The sequence below is a fragment of the Anolis carolinensis genome, chromosome 3, assembly GCF_035594765.1.
Source record: "Anolis carolinensis isolate JA03-04 chromosome 3, rAnoCar3.1.pri, whole genome shotgun sequence".
Taxonomy (NCBI): domain Eukaryota; kingdom Metazoa; phylum Chordata; class Lepidosauria; order Squamata; family Dactyloidae; genus Anolis; species Anolis carolinensis.
Window position 1 is genome coordinate 16,181,800 of NC_085843.1, and position 20,579 is coordinate 16,202,378.

At 42.7% G+C, this 20,579-nt stretch overlaps 1 protein-coding gene across 2 annotated transcripts in view; it reads right to left on the reverse strand.

Moving 5' to 3' along the window:
* The window catches only part of nox4 (NADPH oxidase 4), a 140,780-nt gene extending 120,617 nt beyond the window's left edge, over positions 1–20,163 (reverse strand). Inside the window, exons 1-2 of one of the 2 annotated variants that reach the window (XM_003219369.4) lie at positions 19,980–20,160; positions 10,352–10,447 (exon numbers count right to left, since the gene is read on the reverse strand). In XM_003219369.4, the coding sequence (XP_003219417.2) occupies positions 10,352–10,447; positions 19,980–20,036 (153 nt within the window). In that variant the 5' untranslated portion in view covers positions 20,037–20,160. Of the gene's footprint in view, positions 1–10,351; positions 10,448–19,979 lie in introns of both variants that reach the window. The other variant, XM_062974522.1, reaches the window with a different exon arrangement.
* Positions 20,164–20,579: the final 416 nt, after the last annotated feature.

Consider the following 20,579-nt stretch of genomic DNA (forward strand, 5'->3'; position numbering starts at 1 on the left):
TAGTATAGTATAATATTATTATATATCATTATATCATTAAATTGATACAGGAGACATGGTGGAAAGATTGAATCCACAGTTATCTTGGATTTATAATCCAATGAATTATCTTTTCAAGCTCTGACCCAAAGCAACCAAAGAGGCTTGGAAATTTACACATGGTTTTCTAGGATCAAAACAGAGTTTAAATCTAGTTTCTTTTTTGCACTACAATTTTCAAAATCATGTAGCCAACATGAAATGAAAACTGCCGTCCAAAGAGCAACTTTTCTGAGCCCTCCCACAAAACACATGCTACAGGCCTTTGCTTTGTAAAATATTTCCAGCATGTTTTCTCTTAGATCTCTGAAAGGAGAATGGATTGCACAGATTTAAATTGAATTTTTTAAAAATAATAATATAAAAATCTGGGAGCGGCCCTAGAATGCACTTGAGAGATCACACATATAGACACAGTGGTGCTCAGCTTCCCTGTTGAGATCACATGGGACAAATGGCCAGACTCACTCTTCTTTTGCCATCTGTTTCTGCCCAGCCTCTGCATGCTTGTAATGTCCAAGCACATGTCTGTACCGCCCACAAGGAACCCAGCAATCCTGCCAATCCACTTCCCAAAGAGCTCCAAATGGCATTTGCAGCAGTCTGGTTCCTTCTAACACCAATGTGAGATGTTTAGCAAGCATAACAAATCATCCAGAGCTCAAATAAACAAGCAGGAGAACTGAGGGATTCAATTCTGATATTCCTATACCATTTGAAATGGTACTACAGGTACTGCAAGATCCTTGTAACTATGGTTTCATGTACAATAGCAAAAATAGTTTTTATCTGCCAAGAGAAAGACTGCAAGGAGGACATCATTCTCACCTCCCTAGGAAGAGAATATCAAAGCTCAGAGGCAGGCACTGAACCCTATCTCATAATTAGCAAGAAGAACTGACAAAAGAGAAGATCCCTCATCAAATTAATGGAACATGCCCATAATATGCAAGCATTGAAATAGTGAGTTTGCAAAATCCAAATCACCCAAAAATGAAGCATACACAACCTATCTGGTACTCCAGGAAAGGGAGGACACTTTGTCCTTCAACAATCATGGCACTTCGTAATTTCTCGGTCAGGAAAGTGACGAATTCACTCAAGCATTAGTTCAAGCATTAAGGGAGCTGTCCAGAGTGCTGAACGTATTTGGGGCCTAGTGTTCAGCATTGTGGAAAGTAGCTTTCAAATCCAGACTTAAACCCAGAGCGGGTTCATACCAGCTACAAAACACCACTTCCATTGTGCTGCGTGATCACTGGCCCTTGACCCTTTGAGAGCTAGAAAGAAGTGCCAATTTTGTTACATTTTGTCTTTTTCACTCAGAATTTACCAAAATTCACAACCTCTTTTTATTGAGGATTGACAGAATGTGAGATTTATTTATTTTAGAATGGAGGGAGAGGGGAACTGAGAGTGTCAAGACTTATTAGCCCTTTGTTCTTAAACGTCAAGATATGAATCTTTGTGCATTTCATGTTGCTAGTGTAAAAAAGGCCTCCCGTCTCTTCTCTTCTCCTAAGATTTTACCCCCTTTTAAATACTCAAATGGCAAGGAGATATAACAGGGTCCTCTTCATGATGGGAACAGCTATTGATTTGAGCCAGAGGTGGAGAAGAACTTGATTTCCATCTGGTGGACTGGTGTTTCTCAAACTCCAAAGCTCTTCTCAGACTCCGCAGGGCTCCCAAATTTGCCTGATGTAGCCAACAATCACACAGAGATCAAGGAGAGAAAGCAGTTATCAGGCCAGTATCCGCTCCCTGTGGGTCACAGGTATCTTATTACAATGGTGAGAGTAGCCCGAGGGCTATCATTAGCAACAAGACAAGAATTCCAGGAAACAAGGCAGGAGGAGGTCCCAAGCTAGTGTTTGCCCAATGATAAGGCCCAATGGCACAAAGGAAACACAAATCCTGAAAGTCTGATAGCCTTGAGCCAGAGAGGTTGGTTGTGAGCAACAATCTGCCAGGGAAGTACTAGGATATTTATAGCTGGCTGTCTTCACACAACCAGTGCTTGATTAATTCATGTCTCTTGTTTAATAGCAATCTTTTTGACTCTCCATTACTCCATGAAGTTTTGGAGATCAGTGTCAAATTTATGCAGATGACGCCCAACTCTATTACTCCTTTCCACCTAAAGCCAAGGATGCCATCCTGATCCTGAACTGATACCTGTTATCAGTGATGGACTAGATAAGGGCCAACAAGTTGAAGTTAAATCCAGATAAGAGGGATGTACTCCTGGTCCACTGGAAGGTGGACCAGGATGCAGGATTACAGGGTCACACTCCCCCCAAAGTCACAGGTTTGCAGTCTGGGGGTCTCCTGGACTCATCATTGACCCTGGAGCCCCAGGTGTCAGTGGTGGCCAGGAGTGCCTTTGTACAATTAAAACTTGTGCGCCAGCTGCACCTGTACCTTGAGACACCAGATCTGGCCATGGTAGTCCATGCTTTAGTCACATCCCACTTGGATTACTGCAATGCTCCCTACATAGGGATGCCTTTGAAGATAGTTTGGAAGCTTCAGCTGGTTCAGAGATTGACAGCCAGGATACTAACTAGAGCACCATGCAGCGAGAGAACAACTCCCATGTTGTGGTAACTCCACTGGCTGCTGGTTTGCTTCCAGGCTAAATACAAAGTGCTGGTCATTACCTACAAAGCCCTAAACAGTTCGGACCCAGACTATTTGAGGAACCGCATCTCCGCTTATAACCTTACACAGCAGTTATGATCTTCGGAGGGGGTCTTCCTCTTAGTCCCACCCCCATCCCAAGCATGTCTGGTGGGACAAGAGAGAGGGCCTTCTTCGTTGTCATTCCTTCTCTCTGGAACTCCCTCCCTAAGGAGTTTAAAACTGCCCTTTCACTCCTCTCCTTTAACTAAAACATACCTGTGTGCTTAGCTTATGGAGAGGAAGCAGAGTAATATCTCATGGCCCCTATCACCCTGCTAGCATTTATCTATTTGTAGTGCCACTTGTCGTTGTATATTCTTAGATTTCATGCTCCTATATTTAAACAGAATTTAACTGCTCAATGCATTCAATGAGGCCATAGTCCATTTGCTTGACGGGGATTGTTTTATCTGTTTTTACTTTCATTTAAATGTGAAATTAAGGTGTTATTTTATATTGTATGGGACATTATTTACAGTTTTATAAGATTACAATAAAAGTGGGGGAACACTTTAATCGTTAGAAAAGTAGGACATAAGGTCTCTAGAAAAAAAGAGAGGGAATGGGGATAAAAGGGATGAATGGATAAGAGAGAAAGAAGAAGAAAAGAAGGGGAGGAGGAAATTGTTCACTTCCATCCATATCTATATTGTCCTTGATCCAATGGGAAATCCGTCCCATTTTCTATCCTTCCTTGTTTATGTCCTAGCTTCCCTATATTCATGTATTTCTTAATGTTGCTGCCAATGTATTAATGTTCTGTATTTATATTATAGTAATTTTCTTTTCTTTTCTAATAAAATCTAGAAGTGGTTGCCAATCTGTACATCTTTTTGGTAGTCCCTGTTGTTTAGTTATTAAATATGTTGGTCTGTTTTTGAGAAATGATGTGAATATGCAGTTTGAGAATGAAAGAGCTTTCTTTCTTCCGCTGTTGTCTCCTTTCCTTTTTGAGGAATGTTCTCTTGTCGCATAATAGCTATGGTTTTTTAAACATTTGCTAATTTAGAATTGTTTTGGAAGCCTCCCTGAGCCCTCTCAGGGAGAGAGGGCGAGTTAGAAATAAAAGTATTATTATTATTATTATTATTATTATTATTATTATTATTATTATTATTATTATTACTACTACTACTACTACTCCTTAAAAGTAAGTACTATCTCAGTGTATGTTTCACCTTGCTGGGAGGCAGAACCACCATTTATCTGCTGGGGCTTGGGGTCCTGTCCTGCCTTTCTCTTATATACTAGTGCTGCTGCAAATTCGTAGTCTGTATCTGACTCAGAATCATTTAAAGGGTGAGCCATAACACAACTTGCTTTTTAAATAATGAGGACACACACTACTCTTTGAGGCAACCCTTAATGACAGGTTGAATTTCAATCAAAATTGCAAAAATATTTTAGAAGATAGTTTTATTAAATTTTGCAAACATATTCACAATCAGAAGAGACTGAAGTTGAATCATAGACTCATAGAATCGTAGAGTTGGAAGAGACCTCATGGGCCATCCAGTCCAACCCCCTGAAAGAAGCAGGAAAATCTCATTCAAAGCACCCCTGACAGATGGCCATCCAGCCTCTGCTTAAAAGCCTCCAAAGAAGGAGCCTCCACCACAGTCCGGGGCAGAGAGTTCCACTGCCGAACAGCTCATTCAGGAAGTTTTTCCTGATGTACAGGTGGAATCTCCTTTCCTGTAGTTTGAAGCCATTGTTTCGCATCCTAGTCTCCAGGGCAGAAGCAAACAAGCTTGCTCCCTCCTCCCTATGACTTCTCCTCACATATTTGTATATGGCTAACATGTCTCATCTCAGCCTTCTCTTCTGCAGGCTAAACATACCCAGCTCTTTAAGTCGCTCCTCACAGGGTTTGTTCTCCAGACCCTTGATCATTTTAGTTGCCCTCCTCTGGACGCTTTCCAGCTTGTCAATATCTTCCTTCAACTGCAGTGCCCAGAATTGGACACAGTATTCCAGGTGTGGTCTGACCAAGGCAGAATAGAGGGGGAGCATGACTTCCCTGGATCTAGACACTATACCCCTATTTATGCAGGCCAGAATCCCATTGGCTTTTTTCGCTGCCGCATCACATTGTAGGCTCATGTTTAACTTGTTGTCCACGAGGACTCCAAGATCTTTTTCATACGTAAAAAGCCAGAAAAATAAAAGCTCATATGAAGGGAGAATATGAAAATGATTTTTTTTTCCTCCCTGGCTATGACAAAACCTGAGGGAAGGGAACAACCCTTAGTTTAAGTATTAAGTATAAGAAATCATGTCCATATTTTCACTTGTGAAATCATAAGGGCCATAGGTCTCTGTTCCTTCATCAGCCCATTTCAAAAGAGAGTCCACTAATAGGGGAATGCAAGGGTTGAAGGAGCAAAGCTTTACCCTTTTCCCCACTTCCATGATGCGTGGGTGAGAATGAAGAGACAGGCTGCCCTAATGTTAGAGAGGAAGATGTACAGAGGTCTTGTTATTATCCTTTTTCTTTAAAACAAGGGCCAGCATACTGATGGAACATCTGGCATATATTCTAAATTAGCAAATGTTTAAAAGACCATAGCTATTATGCAACAAGAAAACATTCCTCAAAAAGGAAAGGAGACAGCAGAGGAAGAAAGAAAGCTCTTTCATTCTCAAACTGCATATTCACATCGTTTCTCAAAAATCTTTCTCCGGGCGTATTGAGAGAGGAAGAAGGCAGAAGAGTTAGGTTTACAGTTGAACACTAAGAAGAGAAAAATAATGATCACAGTTGATTAGCATAGCTTTTAAGCAGACAATGAAATAGCTCAAGATTTCCCCGTACTTAGCTCAATCATTGATCGGAATGAAGACTGTAGCCAAGAAATTAGGGAAGACTGGGACTTGGAAAGGCAGCTATGAAGGAGCCAAACAAGATCATGAGGTGTCAAGATTAATCACTGAAAAATAAAGTTAGGATTGTCTGTGCTAGCATTTTTCCCATCTCTATGGATGGTTGTGAAAGCTGGGCAATGAAGAAAGTTGACGGGAAGAAAATCTACTCTTTTAAAATGTGATAGAATCATAGAGTTGGAAGAGATCTCGTGGGCCATCCTGTCCAACCTCCTGCCAAGAAGCAGGAAAATCACATTCAAAGCACCCCCGACAGATGGCCATCCAGCCTCTGCTTAAAAGCATCCAAAGAAAGAGCCTCCACCACACTCTGGGGCAGAGAGTTCCATTGCTGAACAGCTCTCACAGTGAGAAAGCTCTTCCTAATGTTCAGATAGAATCTCCTTTCCTGTAGTTTGAAGCCGTTGTTCCGCATCCTAGTCTTCAGGGCAGCAGAAAACAAGCTTGCTCCCTCCTCCCTATGACTTCCTCTCACATCTTTATAGACTTCCCCTCACGTATTTATGATGCTGGAGGAGAGCTCTATGAATACTGTGGACTGCTTAAAAAGACAAATAAATGGATCCAAGAGCCAATCGAGCCCCAAGGCTCCCTTGAAGACAATAGGATTAAACTGAGGCTGTCATAGTTTGAACACATCATAAAAAGACATGAGTCACTGGAAAAGATAATAGTATTCAGTAACATAGAAGGCAGTATGAAAAGAGAATGGCTCACACGCCATTGTGGGACCAATGCTACAGTTCCCTATAGCCCAGTGGTTCTCAACCTAGGATCCCCAGATGTTTTTGGCCTACAACTCGCAGAAATACCAGCCAGTTTACCAGCTGTTAGGATTTCTGGGAATTCAAGGCCAAAACCATCTGGGAAACCTAGGTTGAGAACCACTGCTATAGCCTGTGTGGTGAAGTTGTTTGAGCACTGGTTTATGAATCTGGAGACCAGGAGTTGAATTCCCAATCGGCAACAGAAAACCACTTGGTGACCTAGGGCAAGTCTCAGTCTCTCAGATTCAGAGGAAGGCAATGGCAAATAAACAAACCTTGCCAAGAAAAACCCTGTGATATGTTATGCTCACATAGTCTGCAAATGACTTGAAAGCACAGCACTGGATTAAACCCTTGTGCTGGCTGGACTACTGACATGAAGGTTGGGTTGCTGACCTGAAGGTTGCCGGTTCAAATCTGCAAGACAGGGTGAGTTCCCATCTGTCAACTCTAGCTTACGAGGACATGAGAGAAGCCTCCGAGCTAACACATCTGGGCATCGCATGGGCAACATCTCTGTAGACGGCAATTCTCTCACAGCAAAAAAGGAAAAGTATGGTATATAATATAATACAAAGTAAGTTATGTTATTGTTATACACTTCTATTGTAATGTAATTACTTGTATGTTGCGATTGTAACATCAACTTGTATATAAAATACTATATAGATAAATAACTACTGTTTCAAACCATCTTGGGTCTGAATTGGGTTTAAATTAACCCGGTAATTGACTGTAACTCCATTCCTGTTGTTAATCCAAATAATAATCTTAAACTTAATTATGGTATCAATACAAGCAAAGTATAATACAGTATAGGTAATCTGTATATATAGTGTCCAGGTGGATTTATTCAACCCTCAGTCTAGTATATACAATACTAGCTGTGCCCAGCCACGCGTTGCTGTGGCACAGTATGGTGGTATGGGAAATAAAGTATTGAGGAATTGGTGGTAGTTAAGGTAAAGGGTAAAGGTGTGGAGTCCAGATAATCCAGTTAAAGCAGATAATATAAGATTATATGGGTTATATAGCTGTGTGGAAGGGCCTTGAGTCTACACTGCCATCTAATCCAGTTAAAATCTGATAATCTGTATTTTATAGGCAGTGTGGAAGAGGCCTAAGTGAGGCCTAACTCTGCCTGTTCCCTGAGTGAGTGGGTTGCTAGGAGACCAAGTGGGCAGAGCTTAGCCTTCTAACTGGCAGCAATTGGATAAAAACAATTATTCCTCTCCCCCTAATTAGGACTTTATTTTTCTTTTCTTTTTGTTGTATCAACCTAGAGGCGTGGATGATGGGTTGTGTTGTCAATTTTCGAGGTTGTGGGGTGTTTAGTTTTGTTGTTTTGGCAGTCACCAGGATTCCATCACTCTCATTCATATATATATATATATATATATATATATATATATATATATATATATATCGTAACAAGGAATAGTGTAAACATCACATTGCATTAAATCTAATTCAGTCTTTAGTCTTAAATCCAGTATAACTCATATATTTGTTTATTATAGAAACACTCCAATTGTTGTCTTGTGACACTTTATAGTACAATAGTACATCCTATTATATGTAAAATATAATAGGATGGACATTTGTATTTTCTTTTTAGCAGTAACAATTCTAAAAAATATAGTTTGGCCAAGGAAGATCCTACAGCATTTTATGGCTATGCAACTAAAAACCAAGGATTCCCTTGGACCCACATCAAAGAGAAGAAAGGGGAGAAATCCAATGGTTCATTTGAGCATTAGAGTATGCACTTCCTCATTCCTGCTTTGAGTGGTTCACGGCAGACAAATGTGCGATCAAAACCATGTATCTTGAGAATCTCCATTTCTGTCATCACGATCTTTAAAGATCAGTGTTCTAGACTTTATGATTGTAAGAGAGGTAAGGGAAAGGGACATCTGTGCCTCAAGCAACCAAATGAAATTCCACAGATCTGTCTTCCTTCTTAATATATTTCCATAATGCAAATAGATGAACCTGATGGATTTCTGACTGTGACGAAGGTCTGAGACACATACGAAACTCGCAATCAAAAAGAAGGCTTACGTAATCTTGCACTAAGAAGAAAATTGCTAAAATTGCTTTTTGTTTGTTTGGTATTCCTTAAAAAAAATCACTTCCTGAACAGATGTGCAGACATACACGCAGACAGAGCTAAGTGTCTTGCACACTTTTTACTCTTCTCCTGCCTTTTCCTCTTTTCTTTATCCTCCTTCTTTCTCTCATCTTTCCTTTTTTTCTGGGGTGGGGAGGGTGAAATCTCTTGGAACACATTTTGATCTAGGTTGCTGTGAGTATTCCAGGCTGTATGGCCATGCCCCAGAAGCAAGAATGTCTCCTGACATTTCGACCACATCTATGGCAGGCATCCTCAGAGATTGTGAGCTATATTGGTACCAAGGCAAGGGAGGTTAATATATCTGTGGAAAGTCCAGGGTGGGAGAAAGAACTCTTGCCTGTTGGAGGAAAGTGTGAATGTTGCAATTAATCACCTTGATTAGCATTGAAAAGCCTTGCCGGTTCGAGGCCTGGCTGATTCCTGCCTGGGGGAATCCTTTGTTTGAAAGTGTTAGCTGGCCCTGATTGTTTCATGTCTAGAATCCCCCGTTTTAAGTGTATTGTTCTTTATTTAGCATCCTGATTTTAGAGTTTTTTAAATACTCATAGCCAGATTTTGTTTATTTTTATGGTTTCTTCCTTTCTATTGAAATTACTCGTGTGCTTGTGGATTTCAATGGCTTCTCTGTGTAGTCCAGTCGTTTTCAACCTGGAGTCCCCAGATGTTTTGGCCTTCAAATTCCAGATATCCTAACAGCTGTTAAACTGGCTGGGATTTCTAGCAGTTATAGGCCAAAAACATCTGGGGACCCCGGGTTGAGAACCACTGGTGTAGTCTGACATGGTGGTTGCTAGAGTGGTCCAGCATTTCTGTGTTTTCAAATAATATGTGTCCTGGTTGGTTCATCAAGTGCTCTGCTATGGTTGACTTCTCTGGTTATTTATTTTATTTATTTACAGCATTTATATTCCGCTCTTCTCACCCCAAAGGGGACTCAGAGCGGATCACATTACACATATAGGTAAACATTCAATGCCTTCTTTAACATAGAACAAAGACAAGACAAACATAGGCTCTGAGCGGGCCTCGAACTCATGACCTCCTGGTCAGAGTGATTCATTGCAGCTGGTTGCAGCTGGCTTGCTCTCCAGCCTGCGCCACACTGGTTGAGTTAGTCTGCAGTGCCTTTCATGTTCCTTAATTCGTGCCTGGGTAATGTTGTGTTTTAATTGTTTCCTTTCTTTTCCACTTTCCTTTCTTTCTCTCCCCTTTATTATATTTAAAAGGTGAACGTATTGACCACTTTTTTACTCTTTTTCTTCTTTCCTTTTCTTTCTCTTCTTTGATGATAAAGGTGTACTGGCTGGTCTTTCTAAACTCATGAGAAGAAGATGGTAAGGATGCAAACACTCATGAAGTAATGGGAAAAGTGGGCTGAGTAGAAAGACAGAGTTTCTGTTCCCTTGAGAAAGATGCATCAGGAGGGCTAGCATGAAAGCTTTGCGGGAACTGGCCCATGAGATTGGTTAAAGTTACCATGACTAACCCTGCAAAGTCCAGTCATCCGCTGGAGAGGTTAATATGCCTGCAGCTGGGAGCCGGAGGGTTGGAGGTTGAAGGAAGGAGGCGGGGAGAGGAGGGGGAATTTGGCTTTCCCAGACCTTTGACAGACTCCCAGCCTTCATTCAAAGTCAGAAACAGGTCCCTTTGTCTGTCCTCCGCCTGCCCGCCCCCAGAATTCCTCCCTCGGGCCGAACAAACTCCCTCCCCTTTTCCCTTTCTTGTGAGTCACTGAGAAGCCCCCAATCTTCCCCATTAGTCTATATTTTCCACTTCCTTTGCATTCCCTGAGTCCCAAGAAAAGAAAAAATGAAAAAAGAGAGACAGCTCCATCACTTACCCCAAGCATCTGATGCAAATAGTAATACTGGGGCTCACAATAATACAGTCGGAAAGTTTTCCAAAACAGGCCCACGTTGAGAGACAGCCAGAGCAGCTGGAAAGGAGAGAGGTGAGAAAAGAACAAGGGTTTTCAAAAATTCTACAAAGGATATAGGCAGTGCAAAAATAAAACAATCTCTCCCCTCGTTATAAAATCAACACAGGCACCAGATTATCTAGAATTTAGATGACAAATAAGTGAGGCATTTTTAACAACAGAAACCTGGGATTGATGTGTAGCAATGGCACGAAGAATTGCCTCGCAAATTATAATCCTGCACTCAATCAATGTTAGCTTCGACTGCCAAAGCAAAGCAAATCATGTTATTGAAATGAATAGTTTTTGGTGAATGTTGGCCATAAAGCCATGCCGGAAGACTTAGAAAATGTGCAATGAGGACATCTCTCTTGAATTTCTAGCTCTTCAAGGAGGCTCTGTGATAAACTTCCAAAAAACACATCCAATAAAACCATGCTGAAGGACTCAGAAAATACCTATAATGTATTTTTTTTCAGATGTGGGTAAATAAAATCACAGATAGCAGACCTCTCAATATGGGGGTCATTATATACAACAGTCCTCCAGAACAACTCCATACCCAACATCTGGCAGAATTCATGGGGGATGTTTCCTGGCCTTACCACAGAAATGTGAAACTACAGTTAACATGGATTTTCCATGGATGTGGAGCATATTGCAAGCATTTAGGTCCAGAGTGACTCTACTGTCAACATCTAGTATAGTGGTTCTCAACCTGTGGATCTCCAGATATTTTGGCCTTCAACTCCCAGAAATCCTAACAGCTGGTAAACTGGCTGGGATTTCTGGAAATTGTAGGCCAAAACACCCGGGGACCCACAGGTTTAGAACCACGGGTCTAGTAGAAAAACACCAGAGAATTACACTGGAGGACTTAGAAAATTCCTGGAGAAAACAACTACCATTTCAAGGCCCTCCACCACAAGTCGATAGTCAACATCTGGCTGAAGGATACCACAGGATCATACAGGAGAACATAGAAAATGCTAGAGGGAACCTATTTTTTCAAATGTGGATAAGTGAAATCAGAGACCCTAGACTTATTGATATGAGGGTCACACTGTACAACTGGCCTAAAGCACTATCAAGCCCATCCTGAAGATATCCAGGTAGCCATCATAAAACAGGATGATGGACTAGACAGGTTTTTGATCTGATTCTGCAAATCTATTCATAGCAATACACACTACAATTGTTGCATCACTTATTAATTGCATTCACAGATCCAGGGCTTGTGGACTTGCCTTTTGCCCACTGTTACCTGAAGGAGCACAGAATACTTAAAAGCTGGGGGGAAATTTCCCAAGAAGGAGAGCAATTGCAGACAGTAATACTCTGTAACCCCTAAGATTCCTTCACAATGATTATCCTGAGTACAGCTGATAGGAGCTGGAATTTGGTAACATCTGAGGGGTCATATGTGACATGGACTCCTGCAACTAGAGATATCCTGCTGTGAAAAGACAACCATGGATTGAAGACCCTCCAGCAGAAATTCTTCACTGATAGATATTGGAGAGTGCTGTTCCTCCAGTCAAGAGACCTGAACAGCCTAAGAAAGAACATGATATCTGGTTGAGATGATGAAGGATCAGCAAATCTAGAGAAAAGTAGTTGCAGCCCTACAGTAGTTCATAACTTTGGCCATGTATCCAAATTGTTTATTTATTTATTTATTTATTTATTTATTTATGACACTTCTACCCTGCCTTTCTCAACCCCGAAGGGGACTCAAGACAAATTGTTCCATCACTGTTAAAGCATTGGTGACACAGTAAGACAAACACACACTCAATATCCACAGATCCCATAAACATGGTTTCACTTATCAATTGTTGCCACAACAGCCTTGAGCCAACTCCTTCCTGAAACCTGAGGTTGCTGTGTACTTATTCATGCAACAATCTTGGCCAGGGGAGTAGGAAGTATTGCCACTGCTGCCACTGCATACTCCCAAAGATGTCCTGTGCACATAAAACAATTGTTCTCAACCTTTGGGTCCCCAAATGTTTTGGCCTTCAACTTCCAGAAATCCAAACGGTTGGTAAACCGGCTGGGATTTCTGGGAGTTGTAGGCCAAAACACCTGGGGATTCACAGGTTGTAAACCACTGACATAAAAGAAAATAGTGCATTCACTACTACCTGCTGTTTCGTGTATCTGCTGGGAGGCCTCCAATGTATCCCCCATGTAAACCAATTAATATTGAATACACCACACAAACACTTGCAGAAGAGGAATGTTTTTTGAAACATGGGGAAGTAAAATCATGGATATCAAATCAAAATAAGTGCGTCGTATCGTATTATGCACCCGAAGGTTTACAGGAAGCCACTTGATATCATTTTAATCCAAAACATATGAAGACTACCATATACAACCCATCCACATTTGGATGAGGAGTTGAGCTCACCTGATAAGGATCTCATCCAAGGACCTTTTATGTCACAAGTTACTAGATGTTTTTGAAGCACAGGTTGGCTACTTGATCATGTTACGCCCAGGTGCCAGCAATGAAACCTAATATCTTCTGCAGGAAACACAAGCACTCTAAACCTGAGATAAACTGCAGAGCTACACTGAGCTAAACCAAACACAGCTAAGTTAGTACATTCAGTTCCATTCAAAATAGATTGCCCTTCTTGTTTTTAGTCAAACAAGAGAGAAAAAGGTACCTAGTTCAGGAAATCAAACTCTCCAACTAATCCAGTTTGGCAGCAAATGTCTTCATTAATACTCTGCATCCCATTTTTTCAGCTGTTGTTCCTCCCTAAATTCTCTCTTCTCATCGCACTTTCCCCCTTTCTCCTCCGTTTGCTTCAACTGCTGCAAACTGCAAAGCAGTGTGTACTGTACAATTTCAAGCAGTATGTGTTGTCAAAAAATCGAGCCCCTTCCCAAATGATAAACTCAATATATGAATTTTATTATATTTTTACACTATATGAAGTATCACAATATCAAAATAGTAATATTTCCCAGGTTCAAAATAAGACTTCATTTCCAGCAGCTCAACCTGGAAACAAGACATCCCGGAGGAGATAAACTAACCTTTCACCAAAATAACACCTCAGAGAAACTGACATGACAACATGACATGACAACAAACCCTAGAGCCTATCTCAGCCATGGGCAAATGTTGGCCCTCCAGAGGTTTGGGACTTCAACTTCCACAATTCCTAACAGCCAGAAGGCTGTTAGGAATTGTGGGAGTTGAAGTCCAAAACACCTGGAGGGCCGAAGTTTGCCCACACCTGATCTAGGGCTTTTAAAGGGTACTTGTTGCCCAAACTCTGAGCCAGTTACTTTTTTCCTTCTAGATTTATAAGGGTATCTCTGTCTTTTTGAACGTTACTGTGCTGAGCAAATGAGAGGATTTATTGTGCATTTTTGCCCAGAGTGTCTCCTCTGAACCAAATGATGAGAGACGCATCTTGCAAGTCTCTCCTGAACACCACATTGCCTGCTCTGGTTCACAGCAGAGGGAATGGATAATAGTAATATCCACTGAAATGGAAAGTTTCAAAAAGTCATGTATGATATTCAGTTTGTAGTCCAAACTTTCTGTCTACAAGCATGTCAACATTAAGCAAATCATAGATGAAAATTCTACCTATATAATCTTCCCCGTGTCCTTTTTTAAGATTCTGTAAGCTGAGAACCAGGATAGTATAGTGGTTTGAGCTCTGGACTACAGCTCTGAAAACCATGGCTCAAATTACCACTCACCATAGAAACCCACTAAGTAACTAAGAGCAAGTCTCATACTCTCAGTTCAGAGGAAGGCAATGGCTAAGCTCTTCTCACCAAATCCTGCCAAGAAAGCACTGTAATAGGGCTGCCATAGGTTGGAAAGGATTTCAAGACATACAAAAACCATAATAACATATAAAGTCAGTCATTCAGAGAGAAAGATTATGTTTCCTTTCAGTAGCCTTTCTATTTGTAAAGAATTATTAAGATATAGGAGCAAACAGAAACAATTTCTGCACTTTTTAAAGGTGTATATGATGTTTTCTTTCTTAAGTTTAAACTAGATTTTAATTGTGAGTTAGTGGGGATTTTTAATTGAACTGTTTATTTAACGCTTTTATATTTTTGTGCAAAAGAAGCTTTTAGTGTACTTCGTTCTTAACTGGATGAGAACCATCTTAGTTCTCATGCTGTGAGAAAGGCGGGATATAAAATAAAAACATAAAGCTAGTGCCACCTAGAATTTATTTTCTAAGCATTTTTTCCCAATTATAAAAGAATCTGGAAGGCAGGTAGCAAGGCGATGATTCAATCTATACATTTTGTGTGTGCTTTCAAGTTGCCTGTTGACTTATCGTGGCCCCAAAATTTTCAAAGGGTTTTCTTAGGTTAGGAATACTTGGTGGTGATTTTGCCAGTCTCTTCCTCTGAAATATAACCTACAGTATCTGGAATTCATTGGTAGTCTCCCATCCAACTATTCACAAGGGAAGACCCTGCTTAGTTTACAAGAGCAGGTGGAATATGATGCCTTTTGGGTGTTTACATGTTAATTTGGATGACCATGCAATACATGGAGCCCACGTGGAGCAATGGGTTAAATCAGTGTTTCTCACCCTGGGAGTCAGGACCCCTGTGGGGTTTCAAAGGGGTTTCAGAGGGGTCACCAAAGACCATCAGAAAACACATATTTCTGATGGTCTTAGGAACCCAAATCCCTCCAGTATTTTCTGTTGGTCATGGAGTTTCTGTGTGGGAAGTTTGGCTCAATTCTATCATTGGTGGGGTTCAAGGGGTTCTTTGATTGCAGGGGAACTATAAATCCCAGCAACTATAACTCTCAAATGTCAAGCTCTATTTTCTCCAAACTCCAACAGTGATCAAATTTGGGCATATTGAGTATTCGTTACAAGTTTGGTCCAGTTCCATTGTTGTTTGGAATCCACAGTGCTCTCTAGATGTAGGTGAACTACAATTCCAAAACTCAAGGTCAATGCCCACCAAACCCTTCCAGTATTTTCTGTTGGTTGTGGGAGTTCTGTGTGCCAATTTTGGTTCAATTCTATCATTGGTGGAGTTCGGAATGCTCTTTGATTGCAGGTTAACTATAAATCCCACCAACTATAACTCCCAAATGACAAAATCATTCCCCCCAACCCCACCGGTATTCAAATTTGGCTGTATCGGGTATTTGTGCCAAATTTGGTCCAGTGAATGAAAATACATCCTGCATATCAGATATTTACATTACAATTCATAACAGTAGCAAAATTACAGTTATGAATTAGCAAAAAAAATAATTTTATGGTTGGAAGTCACCACAACATGAGGAACTGTATTAAGGGGTCACAGCATTAGGAGGCTTGAGAACCACTGGGTTAAACCCTTGTGCCAGGAGGACTGCTGACCAAAAGGTCGGCAGTTCGAATCCCAGGAGCGGAGTGAGTTCCCATCTGTCAACTCCAGCTTCCCATGCAGGGACATGAGAGAAGCCTCCCACAGGATGGTGGAACATCAAACATCTAGGCATCCCCTGGGCAACATCCTTGCGGACAGCCAATTCTCTCACACCAGAAGTGACTTACAGTTTCTCAAGTCGCTCCTGACACGGAAAAAATACATTACAGAAGGTGACAGAGGCAGCCTCATGAAGCATTGTTCGCTGAGCTAGGATCACACTGTAGATCAAACCCAAATTGGCAAAATATACTTAAGGGTAAAAGTCATTACAAAATCTGGCAAGGAAAAGCAGGACTGTCTAGATGCCAATGAACCCTGCAGCTGTGGTACAAAACAAGTGCTGGATTTGTTTGACAACATGTGCAGCAATGACATTAGATCCAAAATAGCTACGTATTCTATGCATAGAGAGCCAGCATGTTTAAGCAGTTTGTGCATTGGACTAAGATTATTATTTTTTTCGTGTCAGGAGTGACTTGAAAAACTGCAAGTCGCTTCTGGGGTGAGAGAATTGGCCGTGTGCAAGGACGTTGCCCAGGGGACGCCTGGATGTTTTTTGATGTTTTACCATCCTTGTAGGAGGCTTCTCTCATGTCCCCGCATGGAGCTGGAGCTGATAGAGGGAGCTCATCCATGCTCTCCCCAGGTGGGATTCGAACCTGGTAGCTTGCAGATCAGCAGCCCAACCTTCAAGTCACAAGGCTTTAACCCACTACTCCACCAGTGACTAAGATGCTTGGAGATGAGAGTTCAGATCACTGCAGAGCAATACAATGCACTAAATGACCTTAGACAAGCCACACATCTTGCCAAGAAAACCCCATGTCTTTGAGGTGCCAAAAGCAATGTGAAGGCACAAGACAACAACAAATATCCAAGGATGTAGCAATCAGGTCCAGTTTTAATAGCGTATAAAAACCGGAAGGTAAGAATGGACATTTAAATTTTCTATTTCAGCCATTCATGTAGGCAACTTTGAATTTGGAAGTTAATTCAGATTTTCAGATAAGGGATGCTCAACTTGACTACAAACTGAACTAAAACCCTTTCTCTAGCTTTCCAGGAAACCACTCTCTAGCTTTGCAAGCAGGCAGACTTTCTCTATCTCCAAAAATACAAAAAGCGCAGCTGGATGAGACCAAGGGTCAATGAAGCATCCTGTTTCCCACAGTAGCCAAACAGATGCCTACAAGATGCCCCTGAGTAGCAAGCATTCAAGCAATTGCTTGCCCCTCTCTAATGGATCACATATCAGCCCAAGGCCATCCTTGCAGGTTCAAGGTCCTTACACCCCAGAAGTCCTTTTTAAAAAGCAGGAAATTTTTGAAATGATCGATTGAGGGTCCCAGGATAAAACTGAATGATGAACCAATTTATGCATCCTAAGACGCTAGAGGCTGAATCTTTAGAATACAATATTTGTATTCTTTCACAGAACTATGGTTTCTCGATATCTTTTAATTGGATACTTCTACCAGGTTTAACTTTTTTGGATTTGAATATTCGTGGAGTTGATTAATATCTTCTCTCTTGGAATCTTAAAGTCCTCTTCCAAGGGGGCTCTGCATCCATAACCTCTATGAAAGTGGAAGGCCTACTGTACCTTATTCAACTAGTCTAATATTATTTGTTAAGAGCAGCAGGTGCTAAGGTTTCAGGGTGAGTCTTTTTTTCCCATCAGCATTTACCAAGGCTTCCTTTGTACTACACAATTATTAAAGGTAAAGGTTTTCCCCTGACATTAAGTGTAGTCGTTTTCAACTCAGGAGGTTGGCGCTCATCTCTATTTCTAAGCCAAAGAGCCGGCATTGTCCATAAACATCTCCAAGTTCATGTGGCCAGCATGACTGCATGAAGTGCCATTACCTTCTCGCTAGAGCGATACCTATTGATCTACTCACATTTGCATGTTTTCGAACTGCTAGGTTGGCAGAGGGGCCAACCCTGGTGGCACAGTGCGTTAAAGCGCTGAGCTGCTGAACTTGCGGACCAAAAGGTCCCAGGTTCAAATCCCGGGAGCGGAATGAGCGCCCACTGTTAGCCCCAGCTCCTGCCAACCTAGCAGTTCGAAAACATGCCAATGTGAGTAGATTAATAGGTACCACTCCGGCGGGAAGGTGACGGTGCTCCATGCAGTCATGCCGGCCACATGACCTTGGAGATGTCTATGGACAATGCTGGCTCTTCGGCTTAGAAATTGAGATGAGCACCAACACCCAGAGTCGGTCACGACTGGACTTAACATCAGAGGAAACCTTTACCTTTACCTAGGTTGGCAGAAGCTGGGGCTAAAAGCGGGAGCTCCCCAGATTCAAACTGCCGACCTTATAATTCTATTATTCCACTTCAACAACCATGGTATCCTGGAGTTTGTAGATCGGCAAGCAGTAGAGTGCTGTGGCTCAGAATTCTAAACATCCCTTCCTAAACTGTAACGCCCAATATTCCATAGGACACAACTATGGCAATTAGAATAAAATAATAGCTCTATAACTGAATAGTGTAAATGAGCTCCTGATACCTCTAACTTGAGATGACAGGATTTGAACCCAGGACCTTTTGCATCCAAAGCAGGTACTTTACAACAGTCACCCTGCCCTCTAAAGATACAGTCACTCTAAGATCAGGACAGTAAATAAAGAACAACATTCAGGCATGAGATAATCATGGCCAGCAAACAAAGGATTCCCCCAGGCAGGATGCAACCAGGCTTTGAAGCTGCAAAGCCACTGAATGCTATTCAATGTGACCAATTGCCACATTCATACTTTCCTCAAACAGGCAAGAGTTCTTTCTCCCACCCTGGACCTTCCATAGATATATAAACCCTACTTGACTAGTTTCCAACAGACCTCACACCTCTGAGGATGCCTGTCCATAAAGGTAAAGGTTTCCCCTGACGTTAAGTCCAGTCATGTTTGACTCTGGGGGTTGGTGCTCATCTCTATTTCTAAGCCAAAGAGCCGGTGTTGTCTGTAGACACCTCCAAGGTCATGTGGCCGGCTGGAGCTAACAGCGGGTGCTCACTCTGCTCCTGGGATTTGAACCTGCGACCTTTCGGTCTGCAAGTCCAGAAGCTCAGTGCTTTAACACACTTCGCCACAGATGTGGGCAAAACACCAGGAGAGAATGCTTCTGGAACATGGCCATAAGAGCCAGTGTTGTCTGTAGACACCTCCAAGGTCATGACTGCATGGAGCGCTGTTACCTTCCCGCTGGAGCAGCACCTATTGATCTACTCACATTGGCAAGTTATCGAACTGCTAGGTTGGCAGAAGCTGGAGCTAACAGCGGGCGCTCACTTCGCTCCCGGGATTTGAACCTGCGACCTTTCGGTCTGCAAGTTTAGAAGCTCAGTGCTTTAACACACTTCGCCACTGATGTGGGCAAAACACCAGGAGAGAATGCTTCTGGAACATGGCCATACAGCCCAGAAAACTCATAGCAACCCTGCAGGAAAAAAGATTCCACCTAAAAATTAGGAAGAACTTCCTGCTGGCAAGAGCTGTTAGGCAGTGGAAAATGCTACTCTAGAGGTTTTTATGCCAAAGTCGGATGCCCATTTGTTGGGGCGGCTTGGATGGTGTCTTCCTGCATGTGAGGATGGGGTTGGACTGGATGGCCCTGGTGGTCTCTTCCACCTCTACGCTTCTGTGATATTTGTATACCAGGAAACAAAGTTTGTCTAGACCGAATCATCAGAAAGCAAAGATGCCCTCCATGTGGACGATTCTGGGGTATTTCAGGATTCCGGAGAAGAGATGCTCAACCTCTAAGAGACCAAACCGCACCGGAGCAGCCTTGCGCGCGGAAGAAGCGTCGCACACTCCTCCCCCAAAGCGCGCTCCCGACCCCCGGACTTCCTTCCTTCCTTTCCTACCAGGATGCAAAGGGGTCTTGGAGCACCTCTGAGAAGAACCGAGAGCAAGAAGTTTGCAGCAGTTGGCTGAAGACTCGCTCCTTCCTTGGGGGCGAGCTCTCCAACGTGCCATGTTAACCAACTTCTTGCTCTCCAAGGTGCCATGAGATGCTTTGGGAGAGTGGTGTTCCAGGACTACCGGGGGCTGCGAGAGGGCCAGCGTCTAGCAGAAGAGGAATTTCACAGGTTGCTTACCAGGAGCAGATGTTTGCAGCCCTCGTTGGCCAGCCAGCTCCGGCAGGAGGGAGCCATGGTTTTGCCTTCTCCAAAAGCGCCAGCGCTCCTCGGAAAGGCGGCGTCTGGAGGGGGCAACCGGGGCCGGGCTCTTCCTTTTCAGCCTCTGGAAGCCAGCCCTCCCCCTCCCGGCCTCCTTCCGGCCTCCCCCTTCCCCCTGCCCCCCTGGGAGGGAGGGGGCTCTGGCTTGTTCTCCCCCTCCTCCCCGCCTGCCTCCCTCCCTCCCTCTCCACCTTCCCTTTGCGCCTCGCAGACAATTCCAGGGTGGCGCCGACGCGCTCCTTTGTCTGGAACGAGAGGCAGAGTTTTTTGGTCCGGTGGATTTGGGGAAGGGGGGCCTCCTTGGCTTCCGATGGGACTGTGTATATTATCTTTCAAACCCTCTCTCGCCTCACTAAGGAGTTTCCCGGAGGCGAGAAACCTCAAGTTCGGTTCAACTCTTGAAACTTTGGGCATGCCGGACTTTTTCTTCCAAACGCAAAGGCTGCCTCTGTATCCGTGTCCAAGTTGCCCAAGTTTTTTGGACTTCAACTCCCAGAAACCTCAACCGGCTCAGCTAGC